The 13,688-nt window shown below is 35.8% G+C and overlaps 1 protein-coding gene across 6 annotated transcripts in view; it reads left to right on the top strand.

Moving 5' to 3' along the window:
* Positions 1-13,192, top strand: part of ADCYAP1R1 (ADCYAP receptor type I) — a 94,181-nt gene extending 80,989 nt beyond the window's left edge. Inside the window, exons 13-16 of one of the 6 annotated variants that reach the window (XM_088534790.1) lie at positions 3,497-3,577; positions 8,657-8,786; positions 8,999-9,040; positions 12,904-13,192. In XM_088534790.1, the coding sequence (XP_088390916.1) occupies positions 3,497-3,577; positions 8,657-8,786; positions 8,999-9,040; positions 12,904-13,092 (442 nt within the window). In that variant the 3' untranslated portion in view covers positions 13,093-13,192. Of the gene's footprint in view, positions 1-3,493; positions 3,578-8,656; positions 8,787-8,998; positions 9,041-12,890 lie in introns of all 6 variants that reach the window. The other 5 variants (XM_088534788.1, XM_088534789.1, XM_088534787.1 and 2 more) reach the window with 5 other exon arrangements.
* The last annotated feature ends 496 nt before the right edge of the window (positions 13,193-13,688 follow it).

Raw genomic sequence — 13,688 nt, 5'->3', positions numbered from 1 at the left:
TTTTTTCCTACTCAAAATATGAGTTCAGTTTTGTGAACTATTTATATCTGATTTGCAAGTCCAGGATTTTGATAAAAAAAAGTTTGTATTCTGTCCAGGAGTCAAGTCTAGCTTTAGGAAATCTTTAAAATAGGGTGTCAAGGAAAATAATTCCCCCACAAATAGCAATACCAGCCACAGGTAAGGCAGTACATGACATAAATAACACACAACATAACTGCTTTTTTTTTTTTTTTTCCTCTTCTCCCATACAGACTTTCTACTTCCACCTTGGTTAACATTTTGCTTTATATTCAGTACTTTATTTCAATATGTTTTCTCTACATTCCTTCTCCTACCGATGCATGTTTATTCTGCGATGAGTTGCCAATGCTATTTGCAGTCAGGTTACAGGGAATTGTCTGAGCAGGGTGCTCAAAGATGCCTAATGAAGTACAGTTTTAATCTGCACAAACCAAATTCTGCCTTTGTTGTGTTTTCCTTAAGACTCCACCACCTGCATGTTCTGAGAAAACCCATAAGCTCTGCCATTGCCTGTGTGCTATGAATGACCTAAATGCAGAGCCTTCATCTTTTTCATTATGGACCTACATGGCCTTGGTAACAAAGCATAACTTCATTCCTGTGAACTGGCATATTCATTCTAGCTGTCTTAGGTACCTATGAAAAAGCCTAAAAATGCTATGCAATTGAATTGCAACTGCCTTTGCTTCAGTTTATTTGTTTATTTTATTTATATATTTATTTTAACTCTCTTATTTACACTAACCTGCCAGATGTCTAGGTGTCCAACCTGACAAGATGGTCTTCAGCCACATCAAGCATCACTCATTTCATCCTGGGACTATTTAACGTTCTCTTTCCCCTTCCACCCTAGCACCCTCCCTCTTCCTCCCAGAGGCAGCTGCAGTCCATGCACAGGACCCATGCGGTGAGACTCAGCTTGTTTGCCTTTAGCTGTCTAAAGTCTCGTATTGAATCTAAATAGTCCAGTCGTCGTCTATTGGTCAAATCGAGAGACCTGGGCACCTCCATTAGACTATGCATCCCATATGTCTTAGACACCTCTGTCATATAGGGCAACTCAGCCTCTGGAAATGCCCAGTTCTTACCATGCCTGAGCGAGATAAAGGTGACAAGAAAATTGAGATTCCTCTTAGTCGGATATAGTTAGATGTCACCAGTTCCATTCTGTGTTTGCCTGTAGAGGACTAAAGAGCCTGCCCTAATTCATGTAATGTCTTGACATCCACAACCTCATTTATATTATTTTTCCTTTCATTCCCATTTTTTCTATTTTCTGCCTTCTCTGCCTCTGCTCTCTTCATTTTCTTTTAATATTTCCTTTTTAATAAAAAAAAAAGAAAAAAGAGTTCTATCAGTTCTCTATTTTAAACATTTTGTTTCACTTTATAATGTCTAACATAAGAAAAATAATTCTATTTCAGTTACATATGATGGTGCAAAAATAAAAACCAAAATGACAGCATTGAAATAGTAATATTTTTCTATGAAATGCTACAGAACTTTTCACCACAAATCAGTTTGTGAACCTTTCTTCACTGGCTGTGGGGGAGCAGTTAACTCTCACATATTATTTTCAGAACCAAATCTGTCCCTTTCAATAATTCTAGCAAGCAAACAAACATTGGCATGTTGATTCTACTCACTAGAAATATTCTGGGAAGAAAACAAACCCCTAAAACACTCCAGGACTGAATTTTTCAAAGCAATTATTGATTTTCAGATGTTTCGGGTTATGTAACTTAAAATATCTTAACAACTGTTTTTCTCAGCACATGCTGAGAATCAGTCTTGTGGTAAAAATTGGTCTGATAAAATGTGTTTCAACTCAGATGATCAAAAAATGAATGAAGTATTCAAACTCTATTTTCCCTTTTGAAAATCTCAGCCAAAGTAAAAACGAAATGTCTCTAAAATTTCAATCCTTTTTCTTGGTCAGTCTTAATTCACAGCTTGGCTCTGTGAAATTGGACATGTTATGTGAGACAGTGGAAAAAATTGTCAGAGAAGTGATTCTGTAAAATTAACACCATCATTTTCGTATATACTACCTAAGCATCATCCTGAGGAAATGAGGTTCAATTCACAAGTTGAAATGCGATTATTATTTCTTCCATTTGCTGAGTGTGTATATCCCACAATATCACATTATTCTCAGCTCTCATGCTTAGAAATTCTAATAAATATTTTACGCTCAGAACATAGTTGTCAGCTTTTCATTACCCAAAAGAAAAAGAGAAACTCTAGTTAATGGAATTGGCTTAAGGGACTTAACAGTAGACAGAAGTACATTTTTTTTATTTATTCCATCTACTGTATTGTTTACTTTATAAAATACATTTTCTGTCTTTGTCTAGGTGAACTCAAGACATAGACTGCAAAAAAAAAAAAAAAAAAAAAAAAAGACTATAAACTATAATTTGCATAGACATTTGCTTTGTGGGCAATTGCATTTAAAAGTCTCCTCTATATTCAGTGGAGATCTGGTCAAGGTAGTCAGTGGAGTTTGATGTGCTGTCCTAATGTGGATATATAAAATACCCTGCCTTGAAACTGTCTTATTTCTCTCTTGATGACTTATTCTCTTTGCTGACTTGAAAGGCATTCAGGGATACCTGGCTCAGATATAAATGTATCTTGTAAATATCCACTGTTCCCTAAGGTGAATTCAAAAAATAGTGTTTGAAAAGGAAGAAGAAGAAGACTTTCTTCCAAGAAGAAAGTGGCATTTTTAATTCCCATATGATTTTCGGCCTGCCAAAACATGCACAAAATCTCTATCTTCCTGTCCCTCAGATCCCCTGAAGTACCTTCCCAAATTATGACTATCTTTCTTGGCGGATAACTGTAAATGTAAAGATTCCATTCTCCATAGCTGTTCTTGCTATAACACAGTATGTAGAATGGTCTTGGGCATCCAGTTTTCATACTGAACTCCCATCCCCTTTATATGCAGGAAACTGGGCTGAGAATCACTTTTGGTGTCCATACTAGCACTCTCCAATAAAAATAAGTTATTTACAAGTTGGGCGTTATATGCGAAAATTAGGAAATTTGAATCCAACTCCATTTTCAGATATTCTACAAGTTTATATTACTACTTAATTGTTCTTCACCAGTGTGTAGTCAACATTCATTTAATATATTACTTTCTTACACTCTGTACCCTCTAAGATTGCTAAGGTCATGTGTATTTTTGATGTATAAGGCTGACCACCTGCCTCCAAGTTGTTTAATCTCTAGCTTGTTTGTGAATTAACATATCACGACTGCTAGTAACATCCAATTTTTTTTTTAATTATTATTTATTTCTTGTTTTTGCTTCAGTAAAGCAGCTGGCTTGTGCTATAATTTCATTCCCTCGTGTCCGCTTTCCATCTTTGTGATGTGTCTCATAAATGTGTTGAAACTGTCATACCTTGGCCTGTTCACGATATGCTGAAAAAAATGCTAATCTTGTCATATTCAGCAGCTGCGTTCAGAAATGCTACTGTAAGCCTAAGAGGGCTAACCAGCATTCTTGCAAGATGTCAGAACTATCAACCATTACCCTGTAAGTGTACGCAATCCTGTGACATTACTGTGTTTGTATGAAGCATGTTGCAAAGAAATGATTTAAAACTAGCAGAGGGGCAGTAATTGGAGAGCCAGCATCCTTTCGGTTCTTGTTGCATGTGGAATTTTTTTGTTCTATACTTTTGCTGATGCGCCATGATTGAGGATTTTAAGGTTATTTGTGTGAAATTTCATGATTATTGCTGATGTTATTTATGGGTTTGGATAGTGGTTTCCAGCTCGGATCCAAATCCCTTCCATGTTTCAATGACTTTTACAGATTTTTGAATCACTTGCTTATATCCTTCAACATGTGCATAGCAATTGTTAGTAATTACTCCTCATTACACATCAATGAGGTGAGCTCTGGTGACACAGAGAGGTTACACTTTTTACTAGAAATTTTCCTAGAATGATTGTGATAGGGCAGGAGCGGGCAAATCAGACTCTCATCCAAGGTAGAACAACTTACATCCATTGAACACAATGGAATTTTGTCAGTGTATATCCAGGGGTGAGGAAAACATATGGGTCATTTTTCTCTGGGGTCAGCCTAATATTTAAATAATGAATATCTAGTTTGAAATCAATGCTCCTGGAGAGTGAAGAATCAAAAAAGTGAACTAGTAGTTTAGACGTTTATGAATTAATCCCTTTGTCATACTGCATCTCACTTGATTACTTGTGCAAGATGTTCACAGAATTAGCTTAGGCATGTAGCTTTCAGAAATCTCTTTAGATTCTATGTGTTCTGCTGAAATTTCTTTTGCATTTTATGGCAGTCCTCTGAGTGAAAATCAGTATTATCATAGAGGTCCTGCTGAATCAATCCACAAGTATAGCATTTTGCTGGAGCATAATCAGTAGTTACCTTTGCAACTATTAAAGAAAAACAAAAGAAGATGTTGTAATAACTCCAACCTGCTCATTTTATTATGTTTCATAGCACATATTAAAGACTGGCAAGATCATGAAAATGCCCTTCTTGTTCTGTGATTTTGTCACTATGGTGTAGTGAAGGTGTCAGAAGATTCAGCCAACAGATTGACTTTGTGCGATAGCAGATGGAAGAAACAGACAATAGGAGACAAGAATTGTCACAAAGTCATTTTTCTAAGCCCAGAGAAACTCTAATACTAGAATCTTTTTACCAGTTATGAAAAATCAGACCTGGCTTTAGGAAGAACCTCCTTTAAATATGAAGTTTACCGCTTAATCTACATCCTGATGCAGCAAAACCTTCTTACAATTCCTTTGCAGCAAAATGATTTTCCTGCTAAATAAATATAGTATTTTAGAAAGATGTCAGTCTGAAAACTCTTATAAATGAAATTTTCTATATAGTCAATAGTAAACTGTATTCAACATGATCAGGAAGCCAGGAAAAAAAAAAAAAAAAAAAAAAAACTTCCTGTATGCCATCCCATAAATGTAATTAAACTTCATTTTTTTGTGTCAAAGAATAAAGATCTCAATAAGCTTCAACAGCTTTTAAAATCCTTAATCTGAAAAGTTGTAATCAGTTCCTGTTTTTAGATGTTACCTCAACTCTTCTAAAGTGATTCTACACACCTGATTAATGTTTTAAATAGTAGATGTACCTGTCAGGAAAGCAACTGAGTTTCTTGAAAGTCATATGCTGACTATGGTTAACATCTTCTAGATAAAATAGATGCTATTTTATTTATGCCTATTTTTCTTCATTGACAATACAGCAAGTGTTGATGTAGAATTATTTTTTTAAAAAATAATGTCTACGTTGTAAGTACCTAATTAATTTAAGCTAGTCAATGTATTCATTCAGTAGGTGTCTGATGGATATAACAGGATTTGTCTTAATGAGATGACACATCCACATCAGGCCAGAATTCTGCTGTAAAAAGTGCCTGATTCTCTGCACTGGTTTTAAAGATATTATGTTAATAAGTTAAATATGAATATCTGCAGCATATATGTCCAAAAGTAGGTGAAATGAATTTTGTTCTGCATGACTTGATATTTTCACTGTAAAAGTCCATATTCAATCAAACTAATTCCACCTCAGCATTTAAACTGACCCATTCTCTTACTTTAAAGAAGCAGACCCAGATAGCATAACAGTAACTGCATATTCCTGCAAAACCTATAGCTTTGCAGGTCTTCTGCATTCTTTGACAGTCTGTGGTATTTTGACTCAAAGATATGGAGATGTAGGAACCTCTAAACCCGAGATGAAAAACTCTTTGACAGAGTAAAAATTATTGTGGATTTTCTGATTAGTCCAATAGAAGCAGCCACAATCCCAGGAGAAATGGCACAAGATACATCTTCAGTGCAGAGGGGTTAGCTGGAACTGAAGCAGGAGTAAACTCATACATGAGAGTATGTTACGCTCTCCTTTTCACCTCTCTCTCAGAGACAGGAAGAAGAATGACAACCAAAAGTGTCCTCATGCACTAACTCCCTTAGCTGTGGGTCCTGTGGTGTAGAGGAACAATGTTTTAGAAGTTGTAGAACTCTTTTGTTTCTATTACCTTTTACTGTAAAGGTGTTTTTCAGTAATTTATGTTGGTTAGCAGAACATCCTTAAAAGAGAAGTGAGTTAAAACAGAGGACATTGTTATCTGTATCTTTTTAGATTAATACTTTCTGGAAGGTTAACTTTCATGGTCACTTTATTGGAGGGAATTTTATTTTTAAGCCATTTTAGAGGAAAACATCAGGACAACAATTGAATGTCACCTTCAAAAAACTTTGGAAAATGCCTTGCTTTTTTGAAGTGAACCTCAGACATTCCTCTTTTTAGTGGAATGTAAATGTTTTTTTGCTATACCTCTTGAAGTCCATGTCTTTTCCAAACAGCCATTTCAAACGCAGTTGAGTGGTCATTGAGTATGTTCCTGAGTTCCTTGTTTGTCCCATAGAATGTGTAAAGTAAGAGGATGTGTTTCTATGGCTGTTCTACAACTGAGAATTTCAGCGAATTTTCAGCTTCAACAAATTAATTTCACCATTACACATAATCTTTCTTGTCTCACATCTGCTGCTTTAAGTCCTCTTTTTTTCCCACCTGGTATTCTTGAAAAAAACAAACAAACAATCAAAAAACACAATTCATTATCATCCACACAGCCCTTAATAGCCTCTAAGGTTATTCTTACCATTCTTATCAACAACTTTTTCCTCCTCGTAGATATTATATATCTATAATTTTCAGGGTGTGCTGTTTTTTTTTCTGTGTTTTCTTAATGACTTTTATGACAAGGCTGAAGACGATATGTCAAGTAAGTTGAAGATGACATTGTATTTAAAGATGCTGCAAACTAGTTGTATAAATAATCAGATATGATTACTGTCAAAAAAGGCCCTAAAAAAAAGCTGATCCTCTATGGCTGAGGTTAAATACATTATCTGAATAAGCAATTACATTCTGAGTTTCAATCGAAATGTATACACAGTGTCACTGACTTTGAGAAATGATATTTCTGTGTCCCGTTTACTCCCTCATTTGATTTCTTTGTAATCCATGGCTGGTTTAAGACACTGCTATATGCCTTGCATACTTTTTTGTTAATGGAAATACTATTGTTTGATAATATTTTCCACAAATTTTCAGTTCTTTTTTATCCATGTGGTAAAATGTCGGTAAAAAGGACTAAAAGCAATCTTGACAGGTCTTTTAAACCCATGCCCTTGGCTCAGTACTATATCACTTTTTCTAGAGATTGGCAAAGATGGAGATTCTGTATGCTCCTTATTAAAATGTTCCAACGGCTTCCTCTCTCTCTCTTTTTTTTTTTCTGAAAAAAAAAAACTAGCAAACAAAAACATTTGTTTAATGTATAAATTCATTAAAAAAGTCCTCTCTTTTGTGACTTGAGATTTGAGATTTGGTGTGCATCTCACAAATGAGTCATATGCTATTTAATGCCATCTAAGGAGAAGTGTTCCTGTGTGTTTGTCACTATCAGAGCGCAGTGCATAACTGAGGGCCTCCAGCAAGGGGATAATGTTTAGTGTTAGATATGCTCACAGACTTCTTGAACGTGTATTAATTAAACCTTCAATTTCATTGACGTCCAGTTGGATATGTAAGGAGCAAATTGAAACCTATATTCCATACATCATAACCAGACTCAAAATTTTAAACTGAAATAACAGACATCTCTTCCAGAAGTCTTTGCACAATTTCAGCTTTCCCTGCCCTCTGTCTATCATCTTCTGAACTTCCCTGAAGGGACTCAAGTCATTTTTTGTTCCCCTTTGAAAATGACCAAGAAGGCCACTTTGCTATAATAAAGCACTCACCTCATCCAGTGGGTCTTTTTTATTTGGGTCTTTTCTGCTACCTGATCAGCAAGTGACATTGATCAAAGCTGATCAATGTCCTTTGGTGGAACCCTCCATTTGTTGAATATTGTCGATATTCAGATACTACTTGAAGGTACAAACAGTTATTTCCAACCCTTTTGATTAGACCAACGGGATCTTATTTCCCTCCCGACTCCTGTTGTTCTGATGCAATGGAAATTAGTTACCTAATGGAATTACACGGAAGTTTGGATTGTATAAAGGAAATCAAAAGCAAGACCTTGGGGAGTAATCATGAGTTTAAGAGCATGCAAGTTTTTCTGTCTTCAGTGCTATTCTGTGTTTTTTTTTTTTTTTTTTTGGTCAATAAGGAAATATATTCACAAGAAAAAGTAGTTCCGCACACTCCACTGTGGTTAAGCAATTAGGCAAGAAGGTTTTTACTGTGTTTTGGTAGCAGTTTGAATCCCATGCCTTCCTTGTGTCTGGCACTGTAGAATAAATCCTAGCTTATAATAATGCAAACCAAAACAGCAATACAGGGTATTAAACATTATTAATATGCTGCTTTGTACTATTATTGTATGAGTATGAAGAAGTGGGTGAAAACCATGGTGTGTGTAAAATAATTGTTTGGGAGTAAATGGGAATGTTGTAGATTTGTATGCATATGTATATAATGCATATATTTAACAAACGGGAGGCAAGAAAATATTTGTTGGGTGTTCTTTAATTAAAGTTGTTTATTACAAGGCTGCATTAAAGTTCTTTCATTCTATTGTAACAGGAGACTGGCTCGTTCTACGCTACTGCTTATCCCTTTGTTTGGAATTCACTACACGGTGTTTGCTTTTTCTCCTGAAAATGTCAGTAAGCGGGAGAGACTAGTGTTTGAATTGGGACTGGGATCTTTCCAGGTGATTATACAGAGAATTCTGCTTTCGTTAAAAATAAATCTGTATTCATTATGACCATTTTGCATGCCTAGTTCTCAGACTATGTGTCTATTCGCATATGCATATGCTTTGTAGACTAGGATTTTTGTTTTGTTTGTTTCTTTAAACTCCAGTTATTTTCTGGCATTTCCTGAAGGATTTGAATTACAGTTTTTTCTCTCCCATTTATCTAGGGTTTTGTTGTTGCTGTTCTCTATTGTTTCTTGAATGGGGAGGTAAGATTTTTAATATTTGACCTCTCCCACCCTCACCATCCCCATCACATTTTCTTGTGGGACTAACTCATTCTAATCCTTAGCTGTAACTCATCATCTACCTTATTCCTTGATATCTTAGTCCAAATCTCACTGTGTCTCAACAAAACAGAGTAATTTCCTCATTATAAAAATTGTTGTTCTTCCATAGATGATGGCCTGGATTAATGTTCACTATTAGGTTTGGTTAAATGACTGGTTTCCCAATACTCCTTATTGATTCAACAGAGACACAAATGCATTCAATAGAGCTTTGGGTTTTAACTGGGCTGAAGCACTCCTTGAAGGTGCCTGTATCTTTCCATTGCCTACAGAAATAGCCATGAGCAAGTAGCTTTCTAGTTTAGGAATCTTACTAAAGTATCTAGGGCAATGACAAATGGACCCCCAACCACCCTGGCTAGCAACATTAGGTCACTTAGGCCTCTTTGCATGAGATGGACATTGGACAGTTTGCGTGGGCACTTGGCAAAACCCTTATCTGCAAAGAGAAGATATTGCAGATGTTTAAGTAGTTCTTATTGCTGGTAATTGCTGTTTTGCTAAAACTATCTGGATAAACTCAAAATAATATTCTACATAGAAAATTAGTATTTTGGTGATGGCTTTTCTCCATAATGTAAGAATATTTTTTTGTCTTTGAAAGCCAGTAAATTTTTCGAACAGATCTTCATAGTTTTATGATACTTTCTTTGTTTTTCTTTTCTTTTTTTTCCTGATTTTCTACTTCTTTTAGCTTGTGCCAGACATTTTTAAAGGATACATTTCTGAGTATTGGACTTGTCACTGTAAATACAGAATTACAAATTATAATTGTGACAGCTACATTACTGTGTTTTGAGGTTGCTGTAGCTTTGGTCTTGGCATTTAAGGACAGTTTTGAGCAGTTAGTTAAGAGCAGTTAGGCCTTTCAAAATTGAGATCTCTGTGATCTTTAACAGAATTCTACTAAGTAACAAAGGCAGAGGAAATATCAAAGTCATAGGATGTCTTTCATCTATTGAAATATTCAACATCCAAGACTGGGGTAACAATCCCAGGCTCCCTTAATTGTCTATATGGAGAAAGAATAAATTCTTGAATGTTTTATCTCATTCTCTTGTAGCTATTTAAGACATGGAAAATGAATTGTCTTTCAGAGGTACCTGACTCTGGAACTGACTTTAAAAAGTTAAACTGACTTTAAAGCAGCTTCTTCCAATTTTTAATTCTGAGTATTTGAAGAAGGAAAGGATAAAACAGACACCCAGCCCTGTCTTCATTCAGTGGGTGGCACTAGTCTAAGTTGATTTAACACATTCTATAGAATATAGCACAGAGTACTTACAGAGTGTTAATATGGAAAATGGTTATCGTATCACATCACGTTACCTAAAACTGATTGCCTTGTCATGGAAATTGTAAGCAGTAACCTGAACAGTTTGACAAAGTCTAATTTATCATATTGGTTAGTACTATAAAAGCTTCTCTTTCATGCAACAGCACTATGCTATAGCTTGCCCGCCTATTCAACCCAGACATTAAGCCAGGAGTTCACTCTATAGTTGGGTACAATATAAATTTGCATTTATGAAGAATTTTCCATCTCTTCATTTTTGAAAATCTGAAATCATTTCCCGATAAACTTTTTCTGTAGCTGTTTGTATGTGTGTGTGTATGTTTATACAGAAGTGATAATCAATCTTAATTTTGATTCAAATCTTCCGATCTGCAAATTATTACTTCCCTGGCTGCATTCGCCAGAATGAACGTCTGAGATAAAGGTTTTCTGAACTAGTGGGAAATTATTCCCATCCAGTCCTGCCTTAAAGGAAATGTATACAGTTCACCCCTTTTCTTTTTCATTGATTCTCTTTTATTGTGCAGTCTAATAGGAAAAGACTTTTCCTAAAATCACTTCTTTCTTTCTTTACAGGGAAGTTCAGACCATTTGTTATTATCAGCTCTAGGGCGATAGACATCCCATGATTGTTTGCACATAGAATACCAAAGATGGTCCCTGCTTCAGTAGGATGTTAGTTCATTTAGTTAAGTGATTTCTTCTCAAAAAAAACAAAACAAAACAACAAAAACCAACAACCTGCTTAAAGTAGTCAAGCAAACTTATGGGTCATCTTTGCTGATGGGCTTAGTCAGGGTACCTCGCAGGTGACAGGATTCCTTCACGACATAATCCCATGTAGCTTAGAAGGTGAGTTCTAGATCACACCTTGCCACACAGTTGGTGGCTGTGTTCATATTACACTATGTGATGTTACCAGATATCCATATTGTACTAGCTGATGTTGCCAGATACCCATTTCTCCCCCTTAGAACTGTTATTTCATCTGTTGCCTTTATGGGAGTTTTAAAAGAATAATCAGGTCACATCTAAAGCTAACGGTGGATATAAGTGCTTTCTGAGACATGATAAATAATGTGACAGAGTTCCTGTAAGGCTTTCACTTGCATCCTAGCCAAAATAATATAGCAAGAGAAACTAAAACCATTTTATTGTCTCTCCACATTCCTCCCCAAATTGAGAAAGCTCAAATCTCTACCTCAGCATTCTATTCCCTCGTGTCTAAAAACTACTTATATAGAGTATGAAAGGGTCCACCTTGTGTGTATCCCTGCCAGAGATGCAACACTATTTTTTTCGGGTGGAAGTAATATGCCTCTGTCTAATTGATACCTATTTATACACTAATAAAAAATAGAAATTTAGGGTTATTATAAGAATAGGAGATTTACATTAGGAGAATGTAAATTGTCCAGTTTCCAACCTGTGATTGGGATCCATATGGAATAAGCCCTTGTTTAGCGTTTTGGCCTATGCTGATCCATTTTGAACAGCTGTATTAGTCTAGGGAAACCTACCAATGAATACTAAAGAAAATCAGAGCACTTTTGATACAGCAGTTTACTACAGGCTGGAAAAGTATATTGGGGGACTATCACTACATCTTTGCCTGTTTTTATGCTCTTTTACTCAGAGTTATTGTATAGGCTAATATAGATCAAGGGAACGGAGAGTATTATAGATGTTTATGCATATGAGAGTGGGCATTTACTTAGAAGAGACCAAAAAAAAAGAAAAGGCAAAGTTTTTATTAGACGTGCATCCATGCATCCACAGATTTTCCGCCTAGGATGTTTCTGCTACAGCCTTCTTCAAAACCAAATGAAGTCAAAATTTCCATGAATGTATTTATATTTGAGGACATAGGTCTGAGGATTGATATAACAGAGACCTTCAAAAATGTGGAGCAAGAAGCGCAAGTACAGCGAATCAATTTATTTTGAATCCTATGGAAGAGATTTAGGCATTACGAAAGAGAGATTCAGGCATTACCTGAAGATGGTCTCCACCTATTGAAAACACTAGGATTTTACTTACAGTATCTGAAGCTATTCCTGGCAAAAAACCAGTTACCTTTTTGAGAAAGTTATTTCTTTACTGTCCAGAACTTTTGGGAGTACAGTTTTCTTTGTCCCCATCTTATGTATTTGGTAGTGGTTACTGGTGAAAACAAGATATTTTATTTTTTTCCTAAGAGACTGACACAATGTTTCTGTTGAAGTTAGTGTTGAACAGGTCTTCCAAGAACCTGTGGGATGATTCATTATGGATGCTGAAATTATCTGAGGTTGGACACGAACTCCAGGCAGTTGTTCCCACAGCATGCCTTGTTTTCTTTGAACATAGAAAAATCATCTCATATTTCACTGATTTGAAGAATTTAATAATAGCTTTTTTTTTTTGTCTGAACTTGATAATTTGTCAGCATGTCCTCGAGCGGCTAAGTACATAAAAAATGACCTTTTGAAGTTTCTCCCTAAAGGTGCAATCAGAAATAAAGAGAAAATGGAGGAGCTGGAAAGTCAACCGGTATTTTGCTGTGGATTTCAAACATCGTCATCCTTCTCTAGCGAGCAGCGGAGTGAACGGGGGGACACAACTCTCCATTCTGAGCAAGAGCAGCTCTCAGATTCGGATGTCCAGCATAAATGCGGAGAACCTAGCGACATGAGCAGCTAAGGAAAACAAATCAATCAACAAGCAAACCAAAAAAAAATCCCTTTAAAGAGAAAATAAAATCATAGTTTTCATGGTGTTGTGGGTTTATTTTCCCTTCTCTTCCTTTTTCCTCCCTTTTCTTCCTTTCCTTTCCCTTCTCTTCCCTTCTCATCCTTTCCCATCACTTCATCTTTTCTCCTCTCCTCTCCACTACGTCCTCCAAAACATCCTTGATGTTCGCAGAGGTGAAAAGCAAAGGAAATGTGTATATATATATATCTTTTTAACAGCCACTGTAAATACACAACTGTAATCAAGACCATTGATGAAAAAAAGATTTACAAGATAACCTACAGGCCAAGGCCACCCACTCAATGATCTGCATTTCAGAACATCTGCAAGTAATCCATTGTCAGTCAAAAGTAACAAGTGATTGCTGTGCAGTTGTGATCCTTGGTTGCCGAACTGATATTAATCCGTGAATGGACATGATCGTTATTTTTCAAGTTGGTTTTGATTTTTATTTTTGATTTAGCTCTGCTTTTTCTGTTTTTGTTTTTTGGTTTTTTATTCAAACCTATCCGCCCCAGTCTTTTGGCATGTTCCACA

The sequence above is a fragment of the Tinamus guttatus genome, unplaced genomic scaffold (genome assembly GCF_059628265.1).
Source record: "Tinamus guttatus ecotype Peru unplaced genomic scaffold, ASM5962826v1 Tinamus_guttatus_pri_ptg000599l, whole genome shotgun sequence".
Taxonomy (NCBI): Eukaryota; Metazoa; Chordata; class Aves; order Tinamiformes; family Tinamidae; genus Tinamus; species Tinamus guttatus.
This window is presented reverse-complemented; position numbering and strand designations above follow the sequence as displayed.